Source organism: Accipiter gentilis, chromosome 28 (genome assembly GCF_929443795.1).
Source record: "Accipiter gentilis chromosome 28, bAccGen1.1, whole genome shotgun sequence".
NCBI lineage: Eukaryota > Metazoa > Chordata > Aves > Accipitriformes > Accipitridae > Astur > Astur gentilis.
Genome location: NC_064907.1, coordinates 6,125,460 through 6,147,844, shown reverse-complemented (window position 1 = coordinate 6,147,844; position 22,385 = coordinate 6,125,460). Strand labels below are relative to the sequence as shown.

General features: G+C 45.0%; 1 protein-coding gene across 6 annotated transcripts in view; it reads right to left on the bottom strand.

Moving 5' to 3' along the window:
- Nucleotides 1–10,361: 10,361 nt before the first annotated feature.
- The window catches only part of SMYD3 (SET and MYND domain containing 3), a 442,190-nt gene continuing 430,166 nt past the window's right edge, over nucleotides 10,362–22,385 (bottom strand). For all 6 annotated transcript variants that reach the window (XM_049830859.1, XM_049830860.1, XM_049830863.1 and 3 more), the window contains 2 exons: nucleotides 18,044–18,152; nucleotides 10,362–11,050 (listed from right to left, as the gene is read on the bottom strand). In XM_049830859.1, the coding sequence (XP_049686816.1) occupies nucleotides 10,949–11,050; nucleotides 18,044–18,152 (211 nt within the window). In that variant the 3' untranslated portion in view covers nucleotides 10,362–10,948. The remainder of the gene's footprint in view (nucleotides 11,051–18,043; nucleotides 18,153–22,385) is intronic.

Here is a 22,385-nt window from a genome sequence, read left to right as displayed (position 1 = left end):
CATGGGGCTTGCCTGAAAGAAGAGCACCCAGTGGTGCTGAAGGCGTAGCAGTGCTTTTACCCACCCAGCCTTTCGGTGCCTGTCCATGCATAGTGGCCCAGCTCGTTCCCATCTCTGTGCTTTAGCTGGATGCCCAGGGACACACCTACGAAAAGAGTGATGGCAGCTGTGGGAAGATTCACAGCCCTGTTTTTATTAAAGAGCAAGCTGCCTGTTCCTAAACCATATTTGATGGAAACCTCACAATACCCAGCAAGTGGCACCACTGGAGCCAAGCAAGACACCGTAAACATAATTTTCTCCTAATTTCCAAGGACAATGGAAGGCATGGCAATTATGCAAATAATGAGAAAACAGTTCGGCTCCTCATGCTGCCCCGGGGGGGGCTGGTATAGCTGGGACTCACGCCTGCCCTGAGTTTCCAGAGGCTCAAAGAACATTTCTGAAGGTTATATGTAAAGCCATTAAGATGCTGTGAAATCCACAGAAAAGCTTCTGGACAGCCTCTAAGCCTCGGCATTGCAGACTTTACATCCATTGGCCTCTGGCAAGGCCAAAACAATGGGAGCACCAATCCTAATCTGCTTGACAATTACCATTGCAGTGACATGAAGTGATCTGCAGAGTGGGTCAGTCACAGGAGCAAACACTAAGAGCATACTAAATAAACCCCTAGCCTAGCAAGAGGCTTCAGCGCCTGAAATCTTTGATGGGGAGGCAGTTAGTGTGAGAGTACCGGGACACTGAAATACTTCCACAGTGAAAAAATTGTTCTGGGACTGATTTCTCCACCAAGTAATTTCACCTAGGCACTCGTGACTCATGCTATGAAATATTTATTTATTGCCTCTCTGAACAATTCCTGGCTTGCTTTTATGTCCTGTTAATAGCTTGCTTTCCAAATTTTTCCATATGTTTGCAACATACACTGGCCCAAGAGGAAGGTTTCCCAGCTCTCTCTGGCAGGTTAGTGTAGATATCAAAGTCAAGGCATGCGAGCCTCCCTAGGAGGTCATTGCAAAGCTATTCTTAGTTTCTTGTTAGGGTGCTTTTAAGGCTGTTCTGAGGGGGCCATTTTCACTGCTGTATATCACACAGACACTAGGACAGTGGTGCTGCCTGTGCACAGCTCCCACGACATGTCCCAGTGCAATTTGGTTACATTGGTCTCCAGTCTGCAACTGAGGCCAGTGCTACTGGAGTAGGGATAAGGCAGCACTCTGCTGCTGAGACGTAGGACTGCGGGAAGGCAAAGGGGATGGCAGAACCAGTCCAGCTTCATGGAGGTGGGTGGACATTCATAGACTTGTCAGCAATTTAAGAACAGAGCAATACCAGGCGAGTTGCAGAGAGGATGAACATGATGGTGCCTCGCTCGTCCCTACAAAGGCACAGGACATGGAATGGTACCACCTGGCCAGAGGCCTGCAGCAGAGACACCATCTCATTTGGGATTCGTTTTGTTGTCACACTGGAAGCAGAAAACCCACTGGGGCTAGGGGGAAAAAAACCCGAACAACCCAAATCCCTTCAATCTAATAGTTATGTCAAAGCTAGTTGTGAAGATTTGGAATGTTTTTTCCCTTCCCCAAACAGGAACTTTGAGTAAAATTGACCCTCATGCTAAGCCATTTTGACCTCTTCATAAGCTAGCACCATAAAGTGTGGAGGCTGTTGTACTGCCTTATCTTGCTGGGATTGCAAACCTTAAATTCCCTCTATGACCCTAGAAATTCTTCCCCAGGCAAGACAGAGTAGAAATTTCTTTTTTTTTTTTAAAGTGCACAGTAAGGTAAATTGCAATTAAACCCAAAATAATCAAAGCGTTTCAAATGGGAAAGCTGTATTTCTCTAAGGAATCATAGACCCGACCACATCCTAGAAACTTTGCTTGGCCCGCTCGCTGTCAGCTGCTTCATGCAGTGACCTTTTGCTGCGAGAAAGTTCATATGGTGCCTGAGTTCTGTGGCAGGCCTGGGCGAAGGCTGGCACAGGGCCGCTGGTGCCAAACCTGGTCTTCTCTGCCTGGGACCATCTGCCGGTCTGAGGTAATTCAGGGTTTCCACCATTTTTATCTGACAGACTGCGTAAGCTTTTTCATGGGAGTTTCAGATGGTACAGGGAGGGCAAGCCTAATGGCAACAAGATTTGCTTTCCTCAGGTGCCTTTTGCAACCCTCCCCCCCCCCCCCAAAATCTCCCCCCTGCTGTGGGTGTCCCCAGGCTGCAAAGCCCTGCTCCACAAAATGGCGGTGAGGGCTGAGCCCAACTCACTGCAAGCCCCACTGCAGGGCTTTAGGGGAAGGCAGACAGCACCAGAACTGGCCTGGCTCAGCTGGTACCAGGGAGCAACAGGCACAAAAAAGCTGCCGTGGTCAAAGCCAACGTAGTAGTTGAACACTTGTCCTGCTTAACTGTTGTTCTCTGACACTGGCTTAGAGCGGAGCAGCAAGCTAACATTCCCATGCCACTTCAGAGATGATTCGTTTGGGTTTTTTTAAATACAGATTTTGCTTTCTGTTCCCTCCCTCCTCCTCGCCAACAGAAGCTGGACACTTGACATCTTTTTACACAGGTAAAACCTCACCAGCCTCAAGAGCGATGGCCCCTGACGGGAGGCTGCATCACTGGCAGAGCAGGACACAAAGGGGGTGGTGAGGAAGGCACCGGTTTCCCTGTGGCTCACAAAATGGTCACTGCAGCATGAGGTGGAGGGCCTCAAGAAGTGCCCCAAGCGCCTTTGTCCTGTACTGTGAAAAACACGATATGCTCTAGAGTTGGCTTTGGCACATTGCTGCATTCCTCACACATAGAGGAAAGGAGTTCGCTGAAGGCATCGCATCAGGCAGGAACAAAATCCTTGCCTTTGCCTCCCTCGGCTTCTCATTTGGTTCTGGTCTGAATTGAGATGCTTGTCCAGCTAAGCAACTGACAAGGCTTAGTCACGAGGAGCGAGGCCCAAGTTAAAGCCCATCTGGGTTGTGCTAGTTTTGAGCAAGTCGATAGGTCTGCAGAGCTCTAAACCTATCTTGTTTCTGCAGCTCTGCAAACACCAGCCAGGGGCTTGTCAGCAAATGGGACTTTTTCCAACTCACAAGTAGGACAAGCTCCTCACTCCCACTGCCCAATAAACACCATTTCTTGTGACTTAGGAGCAAATTTCGAAGGGCCGTTCCTCAGCAGAGAAGATGTTGGTCTATTGATGAGATTCTCCACCACCTCGGAAGGACAAGTTTTGCCAAGGTTTAGATTTGAATGGTAAAATGAACAGCTTTGTGGCCTGGGTGTACCACAGTCACATTACATAGATTGCACAAAGAGCGAGCTTTGGGGCTCTGATGAAAGGCACTTGGACAATCCCCATCTGAAGGATTTTTATCCATCTTCCTATCTGCCAGCAATAAAGGAAGGTGGCGTCTTTGACTGGTGGCTGGTGGGCTGCCCCATCCCAGGCTTTCTCTGGTCTTTCTTTGCAGAAAACACAAAATCAGATTTTTGTCTATTTTTCACAAATTATGTAACAGTCCCCACAGAAAACATTTGGTAAGGGTGCAAAAAAAAAAGTCTTTGTATACACTCATTACACTGACCTTTTAAAATAGTGTTATTTACTGGTGCGTTCAGCCACAGATGTTCAGAACTTAACATTCCCAACTTGTGATAGAGAATTGCCCTCATCCAGCATTCCTGTTAACATGATGGGGAACATCACTCCCCCGTAACAGTATTTTGATCACAGTGCTATATAGGGTATAAGCTGGGTACAAGATATTAATGACATTAAAGAGAATAGAAATCCAGATATTGCCAGTACCTCACTGAAGACTTTCTCCCCAGAGCTTGACGTGACTTTGGAGAGGAGACTGAAGTACAGCAAAGGCCCTTGCATGCAAATGGAAGAATGGAATTGCCCAGGAAAAGCAGAAGCAAACCCACAGCAGTGAGTGCTGCCTTTCATGCAGTCCCCATCATCTCTGCTACTTCACTTCCCAGACCATCAGATGTCCCTCAGCTGTATGGCTACCATGATAGGTATGGAGAGCAATTCTTCCCTGCAGCTGTACGATGCCTGTGACTCTCTCCAAAGACCACAACAGCCTTTCCATCCTTCCCTGTGGGCTCCTACAGTGTACTGCTGCTAGTGGGAGGGATGGCAGCTCCATGACTTCACAACACATCACTTGGGTGTCCCCAGCGCGGCAAGGAACAGCGCAAGGAGGATCAGGCCAGGTCTCTCCTCTACCTGGTTCATTATGGGATGCTCAGCACCACACCTGGCACCTCCTACAACAGGAAGGCAACACTAAAAAGGATTCATTAAAGGGAGCTTCATTAAAAGTAAACAGTCAAGTACAGCACATAGCAGAGTACAGGGCCTGGGGGAGGGGAAGAGTGGAGCTCTGCTAATTTTCTCATCAGACGTCCTTCTCTATTACCGTCTCCTGGCTCCTGCTCTGAAAGTCAAGTGGAATTGTCAAGAGGAATCACCTGTGATTTAAAATGCAGTTTTCTTCCAAGAGGTATGTAAAATTGCCACCTTCCTATTTGGAGCCTCTGGGGACTGGGAATCAGAGCTGCTGAATTGGAGGGGCGGAGGAAAAAAACGCTCCTCTTTCCTCCAGTCTTCTCAGCCCCACTAGACCAGCCCTCAGCTGAAGGAGAGATGAGGGACTGGGCTCCTTAGCTCCAGGTAAGGAGACCAGCAAGTGCTGCCTGCCTGAGCCCAGGAGATGGAGGGGAACTTTAAGCAAAGAAGAGGCTGCGTGATTATCCCCTACCTCCTGTCCTGGGGGCAAGGAAATCAGAAGAATAGATTGTGCTCTGTCCTGATTTAGGCATCTTTGGAGTTAAAAAGTACTTAGGCAGGATGCTTCAGCCCTGCTCTCTTGCTGTGAGCCCCATCAGAATCTGGTTAACAAGGAGCTGGAGCATCTGAGACTACTGAAAAGCTGTGTGTATGTGCGTTTCTGTGCACGTCTGTCTCTGTAGCTATATAGAGATATATTTAAAAGAAGGTTAATTGGTCTCCTGGGAACTATAAAGAACTTGTTAGGTTCCTCTGTGTGAGCAGTGACTGTATGAAACCTAATTACCAAGCCTGAGTTATTCTTTTTTTTTTTTGGGGGGGGGGGGGGGGGGGGGGTGAGGGGGCGGGGAGAGGAATCTCTAAGGTCCTTATTAAAACCTACAAAAAGTCTAAAGAATGATGGAATTAGAATTGATTTGTTCCTGTTGATCACAAGTGCAAAGCAAATAAAAACATTGAACTTTCCCCATGAAATACTAATAGGGGTCATATAGGCATGGCTTACACATCACTATTGTGGGCATAAACAGAAACCACTGTGCTGAGTAGCAAGAATAGCAGGCTGCAGACTTTCAGCTAAGGTGCACTCTTTATGCTTAGGACAGGAAAAATACACACTTAGATATTCTTGTAGGGAGCATTTTACAAAACAGCTATCATCTCAAATGTATTTTCAGGCTGATTAACTTTGTAAAATCAGAAATGGAAAAGAAAAAAGACTTTTGTATGGGAAAATGCACACTGCTAGGAAACAGAAAATAGCCATTTAAAAAGAAGGAAAAAAACCCAACAGGAACTCTAACGTGGCTTTGGTCTGAAATGCCCAAAAACATTTGCTTGGGATTTTTGGACTGTTCTTTAGACTTTGTTGAACTGCCGTGGGTGGAGACCAAAGCTTTGTCTACGTGGAAGGGACACAGCTTAGGCAGCGGCAGCTTACAGCACTCTGCCCACGTGGGCAACTCAGTTGTGGAGGAACTCTCAGGTAATACCTGCAATGACAACAAGGAAGTATGATGATGTCACTCCATCCCGCACATCCCACACAAATGGGTATTTTGAGAGCTGCATTTTCTGCACATAGCTGTCCTACAAATAATGCACTAAGAGAATGCATACAGACTCTTTAAGCCCTTATAGGTAGGGAAGTAGAGAGGCAGAAGTATGGAGAGTATCATATCCAGTTCCTGTTTTCTTTCTTTCTTTTTTTTTTTTTTTTTTTTAATGGTGAGGAGAAATTTCCTAAAGGTCAACAATGACAAAGCCCAACTATGGATGTCAATCTAATCCTGGCTGATTTGCCCAAGGTCAGACACAGTTTCTGGTGCAGAAGAGAAGCCAAGCCAGAACTCCATGTCCAGAACTGTAAGACCTTCCTTCTTCTCCTTGTCTTATGGGAGATTTAATTCTGAATCAGAAAAAAAAAAATCCTCATAATTGGCACAACCTCTGTGAAAAACAGAACTCTGTTCATTAAGAGCCTTGCAGTGGCCAGGGACTATCTGGAATATACTGTGTGGGGAAAGAGCCTCTGTATATCATAAATGTGCTATGTAAAAAAATAACAAGAAGTCTAAAAAAAGCTAGCTTAAAAAAACTAGTCATCAGAGAACAGGGTTACAGTGAGAAGCAGAGAAAAGGCTGAGTAGCAGGCGAGTTTTGCTGGCATAAAGCCATGCACGATAGACTCCACACACAGGTTGATAGACTCAAGGAGGTCAAGGTCTAAAAAACTGGTTCACTGCATTTTTCGCTCACTGCATTTCTTTCAGTTTCTATGCACTGTAAGTTCTGTTTGCTAAGGGCCCAGAGAGTGTTTACTTCCAACATCAGGTCAGCACACCTTGAGGGGTATGGATACAGAGAATTACACCACACTTAAAGAAACAGCACTGTTTAGGGAACTAATTTTTTTTAATTCTTTTTTTTTTTGACAGAAGTTTTGTTCAACTGGAATCAATTATTCTTAGCAAAACTGTATAATCCCCCATGTTTTTTTCCTGTGTGTTGGTACTGCTTTTCTTCCAAATGCATACTACAATGCAGCTCAACTCCCTCTAAGAGCAATCTAACATTGTTGCTCCTGGACTAATGTAAGGGAAAGTGACAAATCAAAAGTAACTCAAAATGTATTCCTATAACTTGAGGTAAACCCAAATTACCACTGCTTTCCAAAAGGCACTGGAAAAGTCTCTGACCTGCTGGAAGCAAGCAGCAAGCCTGCCAGCATTACGGATAATGCTGCAGTCTGCCTCTTTCTGACTTCGGCATCTTTATCTTAGCAAGCTGATACCACCTGAGAAATTTGACAGATATTACTAGGGAAGACCAAAACATGATATCTGTGGAAAGACAACTCCAGCTACTTTCAGTCCGAGCTGAAAAAAATAAGATTACTTGATTTGAAATGAGTGCTTATCTAACCTTCCTTCCTCGTTGGCATGCTTGCTTGCTACCGCACTTTCAAACAATGTATTAAACTAAATCTTGCTGCAGTCACCAGCCAGCTTTCTTCGCAGAAAATAGGCTGGAGTGGGACCACTGGGAGAGAAAAAGCTGCCCGCAACAACCTCCCTGCTGCTGGTGTTAGTTTGGTTGTATTGGTTTTGTTTGGCAAGGTTTTGGTAGCGGGGGGGGGGGGGGTTACAGGGGTGGCTTCTGTAAGAAACTGCTGGAAGCTTCCCCTGTGTTCGAGAGAGAGCGAGCCCATATTAGCCGGCTCTGAGACGGACCTGCCGCCGGCCAAGGCCGAGCCAATCAGTGATAGTGGTAACGCCTCTGAGATAACATTTTTAAGAAGGAAAAAAAAGTTGGGACGGGGAGAAACTGCCGCCGGAGTGAGGAGTGAGAACATGTAAGAGAAACAAGCCTGCGGACACCAAGGTCAGTGCAGAAGGAGGGTGAGGAGATGCTCCAGGCGCCGGAGCGAAGATTCCCCCGCAGCCCGTGGTGAAGACCCTGGTGAGGCAGGCTGTCCCCCTGCAGCCCAGGGAGGTCCACGGTGGAGCAGATCTCCACCTGCAGCCCGGGGAGGACCCCACGCCGGAGCAGGTGGGTTCCCGAAGGAGGCTGTGACCCCGTGGGAACCCCGCGCTGGAGCAGGCTCCTGGCAGGACCTGCGGATCTGTGGAGAGAGGAGCCCACGGAGCAGGTTTTCTGGCAGGACTTGTGACCCCGTGGGGGACCCGCGCTGGAGCAGTGTGCTCCTGAAGGACTGCACACCGTGGAATGGACCCATGCTGGAGCAGTTCGTGAAGAACTGCAGCCCGTGGGAATGGCCCACGTTGGAGGAGTTCGTGGAGGACTGTCTCCCGTGGGTGGGACCGCACGCTGGAGCAGGGGAAGAGTGTGATCAGCCCTCGTCCTGAGGAGGTGAAGCGGCAGAAAATAACGTGTGATGACCATAAACCCCATCCCTGTCCCCCTGTGCCGCTGGGGGGGCTTGGTGGTGAAATCCGGGAGTGAAGTTGTGCCCGGGAAGAAGGGAGGGGTGGTGGGAAGGTGTTCTGAGATTTCATTTTACTTCTCATTACCTTGCTCTGGTTGATTTGTAATAAATTGAGTTAATTTTGCAAATTGAGTCTGTTTTGCCCGTGACGGTAATAGTGAATGATCTCTCCTGTCCTTATCTCGACCCGCGAGCCTTTTGTTATATTTTCTCTCCCCTATCCAGCTGAGGATGGGGGAGTGATAGAACGGCTTTGGTGGGCACCTGGTGTTCAGCCAGGGTTAACCCATCACAACATGTGAATCTCCAAAAAGGAAACTGCTCAGTAAAGGACTGAAACCAACCAGAAAACTTGACTCCTTCCTTGGCCAAGCTGAAAGAAATGCAAGTTTTGCCGCAGCAGTAATGAATATAAAGCATGAATTATGCCCCCGTACTAAGGAGCGTCCGCAGACCAGCCCAGAGAAGGCGGCCAGGCAGGGCAGGCCATGTGGCGGTCCTCTCAGGACCCTGAGCCAGAAACCCGAGCCACAGACCAACCTGGGGCCCATTTGGTTTCTTGCTTTGCTCAGTGGGCTGCGGACCAATTTCCCACAGCCCTGTGTGCATGGCAGGAGACTTGCTGTCCTGAGGCTCTGCAGCCAACATAGCACGCTCTTTCTCCATTTCCCGACGAGAGGCGTTGAACTGTTTCACTTGTACATTTTCCCTAAGCATCTGCTATAGACCACTGCTGGAGAGAAAAGACCAGTGTAGGTAGATCCCTCAGCTTGATGTAACGTGTCCTCTCTCACCTGACACCATCTGACAGACACCGGGTAGGCCTGCCCCCACCCCAAGTGCCCACCTTTCCCTGCTGTTGTGCTTGGAGAGTTGAGGTGTCCTTGTACCAGAAGCCCCAGAAAACAGTGCTGCAGTTCCTACATACAGATGTGTCTGCATACACGAGATCTGGCGGGCCATCTCCCAGTATATGCTGCATAAACTAATGCATCATCTTACCTTACATTCTGAAGTCCTTCCCACTTGCAAATCTTAGTATTAGATATGTAATCATGAGATAACGTAAACATGATCTTTATGCAAAAAAGATTCTAAATTCTAATATGCGTGTGCCCCTTTAAAACCAGAAAATAGCTCTTGAAGACTGGGTACCCCTCACATTTTCTGGATGTCTATCAGTGATGCCATTACTTTGTCAAAAATCCCAATAAATGCAAAGGTCTGACCTTCCCCCCTAGATAATTTCCTTTTCGTAATAGCAAGAAGACCCAACCAAGCAGTGAATTTCTGCGAGGATTATTGCACTTCTTGGGTGGCTGATATGACTTGGCCTCTGGCATCAAGCCATGCTACGTACTCCAGAAATGCACTGCATTTCATAGGTTATTGCTTGCATATTACTGCCGGGCAAGTGAATGCTCCATACGCTGGAACAAATTCAAACGCCTTGAAAGGAGATATCTTCCTCAGCGTTGGCATTCATATGCTGTGGCTGTAAATTACGCCCAGAGTGTTCATTTTCTTTTTAAATGTGTTCTCATCTCATAATAATTAATGGTGTCAAGTTACTGGTGTGAAAAAAGCCTGACTTTACAACAACGATGGATTAATGAAATAACAGTCATGGCTGGAGTAGCAGCAATAAATTGTTAGAGAGGAGTGACACACCTGAAGTGATACTTTCAAAGGCATTAAATTATTTAGGTTTCAATGTTCCTCATAAATATTTGGCTTTTGTTGACATTTGTTTCTGCATTAAAAATGGAAGTCAGCAGCTTTGGCAAGAACAACTTTCTTGCTGATGAGCGTGGGGAAATTGGGTGCCTGTGCTTTCCAAGACATCCTTCTCTCCCCCAGGGATAACCTCCTAATTCAGTGCTCATCTGTAGGTCTCAGAGGTTCACTCTTTGGGGAAGTGAAATCCAAACCCCACAGGCTCAGAAAGGTCTAGAAACCACACCAGTGAGCTCACAGGTCCAAATCTCTCTCTTTTTAAAACTAGTATGAAGTGAGAAACTCTTGAAGCAGTAAAAATGGGGAGAAAACAGAGTAAGCAATTTCCACATAGATACACTTTTGATTAAACTTTTTATTCAATCCATTTTAATATTCAATATTATAACATATAAAATGCAAGAAGAAGAGGGACAGAGCCCTGCAGATATACTGGGGAGGAGGAAAATCTCATTTAGAACATTGGGAAACTTATTTGATGTCAGAGCACTGGATCAGGCTTTTGGAAACCATACCTAAGGGCAAGGCAAAAAGAAAAAATATATTCTCTCTGCTTATAATGTGTCTGACATGAGATCCTTAATTGCTGGCAAAAACTGGTATAAAAAATTGACTGCTGATATCAATGGAATTATATCACTTTGTAACAGATTAAGACTCTGTATGCATTTCCTAATACTTATTTTCAATTAAATTAGGTGTTGTAAATTGATAATTAGGTATTGTCAATTAGATTGTTTGGTAGGAAAAAAAAACCCTCTGAAAATTGCAGATATTCTCTCAAACATCAAGTCAGTTCAAATTATACAGCAAAACTAATAAATACTAAACATTTTTGTAAAGCAAGTAGGTCCTAATGAAAAGACACCAAAATCATCGAGAAGCTTCCCAATGCAATAAAAAGCATTTGATTTCCTTTTTCCTTGAATATTTTGATTTCCAGACTAGAAGTTATCTTCACTGCATTCTCATGATGGCCTCACACTGTTCCTTTATCTCCAACAAGGCTTGCATCAGGCTGTGATCTGTCCCATGGGTCACCTTCATAATATTATAGGCCTTGAGGAGAGAACAGAAAGGGACTTGTTAGTCATTGTGCAGACCACGAGCAGGGGTTGGTCCCTGCAGTGGGGCAGGGATACAAGTACTGGTCTTCAAGTGGGTGGCAGCTGGGAGCTTGAATACATGGCATAGTAGAAATAGAAGTGAAGCATCCCAAAGTGTATAATGATTTGTCCCTGGCAAAGGAGGAGGCACTGACAACGCATTATTCATAGGTGTTAAAGTCCACGAATATATTGCACAGATGGATGTTTGGAATAGTTGAGGAAGATATTTTTTGCACTAAGTCATGAAGACCATTTTAAGAGCGGTCAACTACTGCACCCAAGGTTTTGATATGTTATTTAAAAGACTGTGATGGTCATGATGTTAGTAGCCTCAAAGTCCTGTAAATAGAAATGGATTAACGCTTAACCAATGGAATAAAGCGCCTTAGCTGTATCAGGAGAAACTATGCATAGCATCAAACAAATCAGTACACTAATAGTTTCACTCTAAAAAGGCATGCAGGGGAATGGGTCTTTGCTGCTTTTGCCAGGGATTATTTTCTCTGTGTGTTTGTCATCTTCTATTGCTAGGCCAATTTACACCTGCTGGTATTGCCTGTAGTGTTGCTGATTCCCTGCCACAGATATGTCTGAAATGCTCTTTGCCCAGCTCATGTTTAGATCATCACTTTTCATATGACGTTTATGCTTCTTTCTATTAAATTCCTTGTGCAAGGAGAGAAGTAGCAGATGGAAACGGATTCAGCAATTCTGAAGAAAGAACAAGGGAGCTAGAAGTGCACTGGTAGGAGAAAAGACATCAGAGACTTTTCCTCACCCCAAACTGAGGAATTGTAAAAAACTAAATGCAACCTGTGTTTCAATGGGTTCCTGGTCCAGTCAGCTGAAAAAATTCAGCTAAATCAGCTTTGGATTGCAGAAAAAAGATCTTTTTGGAAACAAATGTTGAGGAAGGGGCCTCATTTAAATTGGAAAGATAAACAGAAAAATAAATATATTCTTTGGTGGAATGACGGAAAGCCTACTTCCAAATTCTAGAGACTGGCAAGCATATGGAAATTCTAGCACAGTTTATTTTTGCTTCAAATTAGCTAATTCTTAAAAGAAGAGGAAGACAGCAAAAGACTGAAAGAACAAGTTGAAATAGCAGTCAAAACAAATCAGAGTATGCAAGGAGCTCTAAAAAGTCAAATATATTCTGAGCTACCACAATGCCCTACTACTAAATGATAAAACACCCGGTTAAACAGAACAATGGAAATGCTTTCATCACCACTAGAAATGCCCAAGAAATGTGAAATAAAATCAGAAATCCTGATTTTTTGCATATTTCTATTTTAGCAGAAATACAAAGCTGGTCATGTTTTTGCAAAATGTTTGCAAGTAAGTCATAATTATACTCCCTGAAAAGACTATGTAAACTGATCTTCGTGTTCTGCTTTTCCTAATTTAACATATTGAGGAAATGTTGTAAAGAATAGATCATAGAAGTATTTCAGCGTAGTGGAGTGTGAGGTATTAAGCTGTACAAGAGCTTTTTTTTTTAAAAAAAAGTAAATAATTGAAAAAGTAGTGTAAAAAGCAAGAATAAGAGCTAGTCCTTCCCTGGCTGAGACAGTGGGATGGAGAAAGTTGAACACTTGCATGGTATTGGAATCCCTGCATAGTGCAGAGCAGGATAGCTGCAGGTGGGATCCTGTGCATGCTGCAGTGCAGCAACACATAGCTGCGCCCAGGCTAACTAGAAAGGACAGGATCACCCTAGAGCACAGTGGCCAGGTTAATTGGCCATGGATCCAGACACACTTGGTGCACAGTGTTAGCATGCCCTGGCCAAGAAAGCTGCTGGATTTATTGTGAATGACCTGTGCTAAGAGCTGTGCATTTGGAAACATCTGAGTCGCAGTCTCAGATCAGCCCCAAGGGCAGCTGACCTTGATCTTTGGTTCAACTACAGGACAGAGGTCAGGCAGGGAGTGATGGACCTGGACACCCTCATGCAGGGCCAGAGATGTCCCTATGGATATGCCTCCATTAAAAGGCAAAAATCCTTAATATCAAACCTAATCTTGAGATAATGCTACCATTGCTGACTTCTCTCTCGCCTCAAACATTTCCTTTCCATTTCCTTTCTTTCCTCAGTATAGCAGATAAGTACACCCAGTCTTTATCCTTTTGTTTCCTAAGAGAAAAAATCATTTTCATGCAACGCACTGTCTCACAAGCTGCAGTAGGAGTCAGAACCAGTTGCATCAAAGTTAGAATAGCAATGACTTCTGTAATCCCCAAATTAAACCGGCATCAAGTTATGTAGCTGTTTTTGCAAAGGTCAGTGCAAAACTGGGGATGATTTCACCTCCCAAGCAAGGAATTGTTTTACTGGGCAGAAGCAGGAACATGCAGGCTCTCTGAACACTCCCCCGCTCTCCTAAATCGCCCAGCTAATCAGCAAAGTCGAGGCTGAGCAGAGTCTTGTGGTCCATGTGGTCTTCCTCTCAGCTAAAAGAACAAATATAATTATGAAAAACTATAGTAATCACAAAACAGCAACACAGGCCACAGTGTCATCAACCACACACTGTCTCCCTGAAGAGTATAAAACCTATTAGATTACTGGTATGGCTGTTACTCCATGAATGCAAATGAAATGCAGCACAGTCGTTTGTGCCTGATTTGCATGGGGATGGGATGGGATGCTGTCCTGGTTTCAGCTGGGATAGACTTTATTTTCTTCCTAGTAGCTGGTATAGTGTTATGTCCTCAATTCAGTAGGAGAAGAATGTTGATAACACACTGGTGTTTTCAGTTGTTGCCAAGTAATGTTTAGACTAAGTCAAGAATTTTTCAGATTCTCTCCCCCATCCCACTGAGTGGGGGGGGAGTGAGTGAGTGAGCAGCTGCGTGGTGCTTAGTTGCTGGCTGGGGTTAAACCACGACAGATGCCCATCACCACAGCTGCAGGGAACTGTGTGCAGATGCAGGACGGCACCGCTCCATCACAGGGAAAGCAGAAAGCAAATGGCCACGTGCCAAACTGGCATGAAGTGAAGGCTAGCATTTCAGAGGGAGTATCTGTCTTTTTCCGTCTCTATGGATTGAAGGGGACACTTGTTAAAGCAGGCATAGGAAAACCAAAACCAATCATAGTTACTATCAACCACAGCTGATAAACAATTCAGCATTTGAAGCACGCACCTAGAGAAAGGGGATTTCTTCAGTGCTGCTGTGAAACCTGGCGGGGGTATGTTACCCCAATTCCTGTGCTTTTCGCCTCCACGCCAGGGAGGGATTACAGTTAAGAAGGGAAACGATATTGTACCTATTGCAGGCCTTCATGAGACAAGACAGCCACGCTCATCAGCTCATGGGAGGACAAAGGTGATCCTGCGACCGTGTGCAGGGTCTGCAGGGGAAACGGGCAGGTCAGTGTCGTACATGTGTGCATCCTCCTGCCTGCTCGTCCCCATCCCCGCCAGCTATCGCTCCGTGGCGGGGCACCACTGCCCCTGCTCAAGGAAGTGCCTGGGTACAGGCAGCCACCTCCGCCACCACCACAGCCCAGAGGATGGAGCAGCAGCCGAGACAAGGCGCTGCAGCACTCATCGGCTCGCTTCGAGGAGACGATGCTTGGAAATGAAGTCATCTCCTTGAATCCAAGCCTTCCTCTTCACCCTGCCTGTCCTCCCAAACCGAGTCCAGCTCTACTCAGGTTATGGGCAACCAAAGAGGTGAGCTTACAGCGCTGTGAAGGTAATGAATGACACCTAACAAATATTTATAGTAATGAGCGCACCTCAGGACAAATCTATACACTTGCTAGGGGCTCCCATGATCTCCAGAGATGCTGTCCTGTCCTGGGCTCCTGCAGGAGTGCTGCTTCCCAGTCAAGAAACTTTTCTGTTCACAAGACAGCTTGTTGCAACTTTCGTTATTGCTGCTTTTTACAGTCATTCCAGGCTCTTTAAATTAGGTTTGTCAGATGGGGGTCCAGCTCTGGTCTTTTGCTGACAAAGGTTTTCCTGATCTATGATTCCATTTGTCCTCCCACCATTACATCTTTCATATATATATGTATATAAATTTAAAAATGATACATTGGCTGTACAATAAACTAAGGGCTACCTTCAGGTTTTATTCCAGAAGTAGAGTATTGCCTCTCTGTAACAATTCTGTTTCCAAAACCTGGCAAATGAGGTTCTGCAGGGCCTAATATACTTTTAGGGGGTGATTTCATTTTAATAGGTAACATAAAGCCCTCCATAATATTTAAGCCTTCTTTGGGGGTGCAGGGCAGAGAGCTAAACCCAAAGGGCACTGAGTAAGGTGGTTATGATAGTGATTCATTTTCGGGTGGCACAGAGAGCAGCAGTAAGGGCTGGGCTGCAGAGCTGTGTATGAAGATCTAGTGGTCTTAACAGACTGCGCATCTGATGCAGAGAGGCTGTCAATCTCCAGCAGCTCTGAGGCTGTGCCTGATTAAACAGGATTTATATGAGTGAGGTGAATTTCACTCAGATCTCAATTCCTCTGCACCTTCCACATCCTTCTCCTTAATGCCACGCTGAAATTAGTCTGACGAGGGCTCCAACAGGGTGCTATTCAGTGTCAGAGTGTATTAAGGAGAGTAATGAAGCAGAGAAGGTAATCGCGTTTCTGCTCTGAGCGTGTGGCACGCTCTGTTGACACATCTAATCACAAAGGGCTAAACTGTGTTCTCATACTCTAGGACAGTATCTTAAGTCATACTAGGAATTGCATCCTTTACTTGCAACAAACTGGGAATTATATCTTGCTCTAATTTGTTCCAGTGTAGACAGCAATGAAGGGAATCAGTTTCAGATCTCATCCAAAGCAGCGTTGTGTCCTATGCTTACAAGTTGCATGAAGAAAGAGGATGACAAGAAGCTTTTCCTCCTCTGGGCTGTGCTCCCAGAGAGTGGGAGTTCAGTCTCTCCCTGTCTCACGCACGTGGGTGAAAAGGGGGACGCTGAACAGGGAATAGGCAAAACCGCAACAGGATTAGTTTGTGAATGGTTCTGCATTTCAGCTGTAAAACTGTGTCCTTGTGGACCACTAATGGCTTGGAGACCACAGTTAGGGATGCACTGAGGTATGGTATAGAATGGTAAGCAGCACCTTATTGTCCCTTTTCAGGGAAAGAGGAGATCACAGAAACCTTGAAAAGAGGTTTCGGTGTTAGGCATTGCTCAGCATTCAAAGGATAATACAGTAGCAATCTGGCTTGCAATGGGCAACTTCTTCACTAAAAACATACGAAACCCCACCACATCTTCCATCTTCACTGATGAGCAGCATTCAGATGTCTCCAGGGGAATTCACTACAGTTTAATTTAATGCAGTATCATATTAGAAACGCAATTAGAAGAATGCCTGTTGACATACTGCAGCAGTATCAAAGAAAATAGAAGCTCCTCTGACTGAAGTCTCACTCCACCTGCTAAAAAGGAAAGTCTGAGTGTTTGGAAATCATAAATATTATGGGGGAAATAGCAGAACAGATTACCTGGCACATGACAGATATATGACTTACTTCTGAATAATGCATGGAAAATAGAATCTGCTTTTTAATGGTCAGAATTGGCCATAATTTAAGTTAAATATATCAAGTGAAGATTTAACTTACCAAGACTTAGTAAGACTGGCATCATATTAAATACTAATTTATTATTTCAACATGTGGAAATTATCAGTTATTCAGCTTGCATAATTAATCAGATGTTAAAACCAAATAGATGTGGGGGTTGAAAAAAGTAAGTACAAAATACAAAGTTATCTAGAGACTCATGGCTGATACTAATCTTATAGGGGATCCAGGCAGGAGTAAAAACCACTTCTTCCCCCCATCCCCCAGCAGACACCCATCCCCTTCTATCCCAAGCAGCTGCCCTAACTCTTTGCCACAAGACTAGGGACATACAGCTACCCTCTGCACTTCTTTCCAACACTGGTGCCGGCACTGGGGTCCTTTCCTGCCCAGCAGCAACAGGCAAGTAGCTGGGCTGTGTGGCTTTCTGCAGCACCCAGCAAAGGCAATGAGGAGGCTGCATCAGGCACTGGCGGTGGGCTGAGAGACAAGAGGGGGAATCGCACAAAGCACATACTGTCTTCAGGCCAAGCTGACCACAGGACAATCAATAATACAAGGGAATAAGCATAAGACCGATTTGAGGGGAAGTGGAGGCAGCGCATCTTCAAGGGGGCAAAAAACACCCTAGCAGTGATTGAGGGCTTGAGATGGGAAGCAAGTGAGAACCTACGTCCTGAGGACATGTTGCACATGGGAGGGGATTCTTCAGATGACACTAACACCAATATAATGGCAGGACAAATAAGAGCCTGGGGTAGGACGAAATGAATATAAAAGTCAGCTCAGGTACAAGAAGGATGGTTTAAAGCTGAAATGTAACTAGCAAAGCACGAGCTGCAAAACCAGATCAAAGAAGAGAAAGATGATGAAAGATAGAGAAACAGGAGGGATCAAGAAGCACGCCTGTTGATTTGAGTGCAGCTCACAATAAAATACAAGCATTAAAGGCAAAGCTCTTCAATCTGAAATCACAGTTCCCTGACAGGGAATAAGGAGGGTAGAAACTGCAGCTCTGCTCCTGTTCTTGTACTTTCAGTGCTCCCCGATTCACTTTGCTACAGTGAGAAGGAGAGTAGGAGGCACTGAGGTATTTTTGTCTCTTCAGCTCTAATAGTAATTTTTCATTCAGGCACCTCTGAGCTATCGAACTGTAATTAGCGGTGACTGATACTGGAGGAAGTCAGTGCCTGAAACGTTGAGCAACAGTGACCCATCACCACACTCAGCTGCAGCCTGGGGAAACACCACTGATGGAAAAAGCAGCGAGGAGTATCCAAAGGCATAAGGTACAGTCAGAGCAGAGGGGGGTGGGCACGGCAGGTCCAGGGGAAGCGAGGGAGGGGGACAGAGAAGAAACAGTTTCACAATACTGACCTGTTTCAAGGTCTCCAGCGCTTGAGGAAACATGTCTTGACTGTACTGCAGTTTGCCCACTCGCATCAGCTGGACAGCCCTCAGTGGATGGAAACCAGGATAATAGAGTCTGCAGAGGAAAAGGAGGAAAATGTGTCACTGTCAGCTCTCACCTTCACAGTCACTGCCTCTGCGGAGAGCTATTAGGGTGGGACTGCAAAGTCATTGTGAATGTTAATAAGGTACTCAGAGAAAATTAGCTGCACTACTGAGAAGCATGAAATACTGAGGGGAATTAGCAAATTATTACTCTCCATCTCAGAGGAATGCCTTTAACATTATCCTGTTAGAAAGTGACGGGAGTGGGATTATTTAATTCGTTACTGTTGGATAATATAATAGCATTTACTGTACTTAGTGTTGCAAACAGAGGTCGTTCACAATTTCAGGTCTCTGGAGAGGTATAATTTTAAGAGGAAGCTTCAGCAGGGAACCCAGTCCTGGATCCTCCAAGATGAAGGAGAGGGACTGCAGGGAAAACAGGTATGTAACATCGAGGCCACTGTTTCTGAGGGCTTGCTTGCTGATCCCTGTTGCAGAAAGAACTAGTGCTGCATGTTCAAGGAAACATCTTGGCTTGGCTTGTGCACGTAGGCAAGGTGTTTGCTAGTGTGAGGATACACATTCTGTTCTTACTCAATTAATTTCACAGAAGCAGAGGTTTTCCATCAATCTCACTGGAGTTAATAAAAAAAAGAACTACGCTCTCTTTTTTTCTAGGAAGTAGATGGAGAGCAATGTCATCATTAGCTCCTCTCAGGATGTTCTTGAAAAGTCCATGCTTTCATGGTGGTCACTCTGTATTTCCAAATCCTGCTGGCCCTTGGCTCACAACACCTGAATCTCACCCCAGCCCTGTGTCCTGGATGTGGAGAGCACGGCAACTCAGAAGAGCAACCTGGGGGCTGCAGAAAGCTGTGGACGTGACTTGCCTGGAACAGGCCAGCAGGAAACATGAGGTCAAGGGACACACCTGGAAGTTAAGTCAAGTCACCTGCAAAAGATCTTAGGTCTTTTTTGACTAACTACACAAATCAAAGAATAAAAGCCTTAAGCATGACTCACCAAAGACAAATGTCCTATTTGATCAAACAGCATTTTATTTCCTCAAGTACACCAGCAGTGTGCTTGAGAAGTGTCTAAAAAAATACAAAATTTATCACAATGGCAGGAAGAAGAGCAGACAAGCTTCCCAAAATCTATTCTTTGAAGAATTTTTTGTGTGTTTACGCCAACCTATGATCATAGGACTTCATGGGAATTGCTAATGAATGATCGCAGTCAGAAAGACACTTAAATCTGCGTAAGTATGATTAAATGTATGCTAAGACGTTAAACGATGTACATTTGTACAATGTATAGGAATCCTCTGCTAAGTGTGCATGCAAATGAATGAGTTATCTTTCTCCATTATTTTTCACTAATGAAAATGCAAACACAATTAAATACAAGTAATTGTTTAAATGGCAGTGTATCTGGCTGTCCTTACAAATCTCAAATGCAGATGTGTAAATATCATGGAAAATATTTTTACACCCCTTTTCTGCTGATCCCATGCAGTTTCAGTGAAGACATACAGAAACACATGGGACGCATGCCTGGCAGGATCTCAGGAGCAACAGCTCTTGATCTGTCAAAGCCTCTCACGAAGCAGCAGAAACCAATGGCTCAATGAGAATAATCCATCCCAAATTGCCACAAGCACTATTTGTTCAGACCCCTTGTGGGTTGCATTCAAAAACGCTGGAGAGCCAGCAGACAAGAGAGAAGAAAAACAATAGCACTTAGTCCAAACTGACCACTCAGGAACTTCAAGGATCTGGTTAAACAAACACTGGAAAATTATCAGGAGGTTTATTTTTAGATTTTGCTTCTGGTTATATTATCAATTAACATGGTGCTATATGCTACTAGTTAAATAAAGAGAAAATGCAACTAAGTCAGAGATTTTGGTGTGAATTAGTGAAGAGTAATAGAAATTTCAGTGCTAACACAGCACAAATGGGAATAGTGAGCTCATGCACAACTTTGTAAAAATTGCAAAAAAATAATGCCTATACAATTGGGTACTTCTGCCCTCCCCTGTGACTGCTGCAAAGGAAGGAGTTTAAAGGTCATTCCCTCTCCTCTGGGGCGCTGAAATACCAGGATGCCTGGGGCAAGGATCATGGCCACAGGAGAAGGAGCCAGGGAGGCAAAGACTTTGGCATGAGATGATAACTCATCTTTGCAGTCCCCACTAGACTGTCTCCACTGTATCCTGACAGGTCTGATTCTTTTACCACTGCTCCATCACAGCCTCTTCACATCTCCTTCAGTCCACTCCCTTACCTTTCATACTTTCAACCATCTTTTGAATGTCTCTCCTTGTCCTCTCCCTCCTGAATAACCAGCCCCATCCTAAACACCAACACAGAGAACTTGGGTCCTGCCTTGCCTGCAGCCACTGCAGGGACGGCAGCTCACGTAGACAAATCCAGGCTATGCTTTAGTTCAGCAATGTGGCACCTGCTAAACTTCACGTGGGTCCATCAGAATTCAGAATCTGCCCCTCCATGCAAACAGGTTTCTTTCTACAGATCATACATTCATCTGCAGTCAATAAAGATTTAGGGCTGTGGTATACGCAATACCAAAGAAGACGGGCGGCAATTTAGCAATGTCAGGTACTCGGCCCACACTACCAGCCATAAACTAAAGCAAGTGAAAATTTAAGATGAGGACACAGAAGGAGTAAGTGTGAGACAAAGAGCCCTGTGCTCATAAATATTTACAAAGTTGTTTTACTGAGCTGATTTATGCTCTGATCTTATGCATGTACATAGTTACATTTTGCAAGCCTTAAAATTGACATTTGAAACAACTGTTTATTATGTTATGGAGCAAATCTATTAAACCATTGGAACACCTTTTGTGGAAGCACATCCATTGAGTGAGTTTACTAGAGAAATCCAGACAGCTTGCAGCTCTTCTGGGAGACATCTAAGTGGGAAAAATGCTGCTGGCTTCTTCCAGGCATCTCTAGGATTCAGTATGACGAAAAACTGGCATGGCAGAAGGAACTAAGAAGCGGTGTCAGGTATTTGTGAGCCAATTTATTATACCCAAGCATTGCTCTGAACAAAACAAAGTGGATAAATTTAAGAATAAGGAAGATGTTTACCAGCCAAGGACCTGGTACCTAAAGACTGTCAACAAGAGACTAAGACAACTATAAAGAAATACATGCTGTAAAACACGTTACAGCTTGGGAAGAATAGGATTTCAATCTGAAAAGGATTTTATGAGATTTACCGGGGCCTGAGGGACAGGAAGGGAAACAGTAACATAGTGAAAGCTGAAATAAAGATAGGTCTGTGGAGTGATGTTTCCTGGCCCTTGGCACTGGTCAATGCCCACTTGCAAAAAGAGACTGAACAGAATACAACTACTAACAAGTAAAGCTGCACTGTAAACAAGAGAACTGGAGGAGGCTGAGAAAGATCTGTACATTTTGTATCACTTCTTCTGCTTATATAAGGCAGCACAGCTTTGTTCCCATCTATGACTGACAGCATCCATGCCGGCCTGTCCCTCCAGCCTATCAACTGGTCTCCCCCCCCCCCCCCCCCCCCAGTTTTGTGACATCTGCAAACTCCACAGAAGTGCCTTTTGTTGCCTCCTCCTGGTCATTGATAAAGATGTGAAACAGGATGAGTCCCAGGACAGACCCCTGTGGTACCCCACTGTTACTGGCATCCAAACAGGGTACCACCCAAGAGCCATGTCCTCTCACCCCCACCACCCAACCAATTTTTTACCTATCTAGCTCTCTACTCACCTGGACTGTAGCATCCTAACTTGGATGTTAACTCCCTGATCTTCTCGATCTTGCAAAGGTAATAGTGAGCAAGCTGGCCAGCTCTCTCAACGCCTTTGCTGGAGGTAGCCATTGGGTCTGATGGGTTTGGAGGGGTCACACTCTCTCAAGTAATCCCTGGCTCAACCCTTATTCTCGGATGTGCCTGGGGGACTTCACAGGTGAACAGTGAGGCAAAGAAGTCACTGTCTAGCTTACTATTCAAAACCTGAAACGAAAGCTATTTCCTAGTCTCCACGTAGTCTGCACCAGTGTTTCACTGGTCCAGGCACCAGCTGTTCCTGCATTTCATTCACAAAATACAAGGACACCAATTTTCACTAGGCAAAGATATGGCTCATACCTTTTAAACCAATAGCTGCTCCTAATACACCATGAAATCCATAGCTCCTATTTGTAATTCAGCCACAAGGTTTGCGTGATAACCCCCAGAGCAGTCACTGA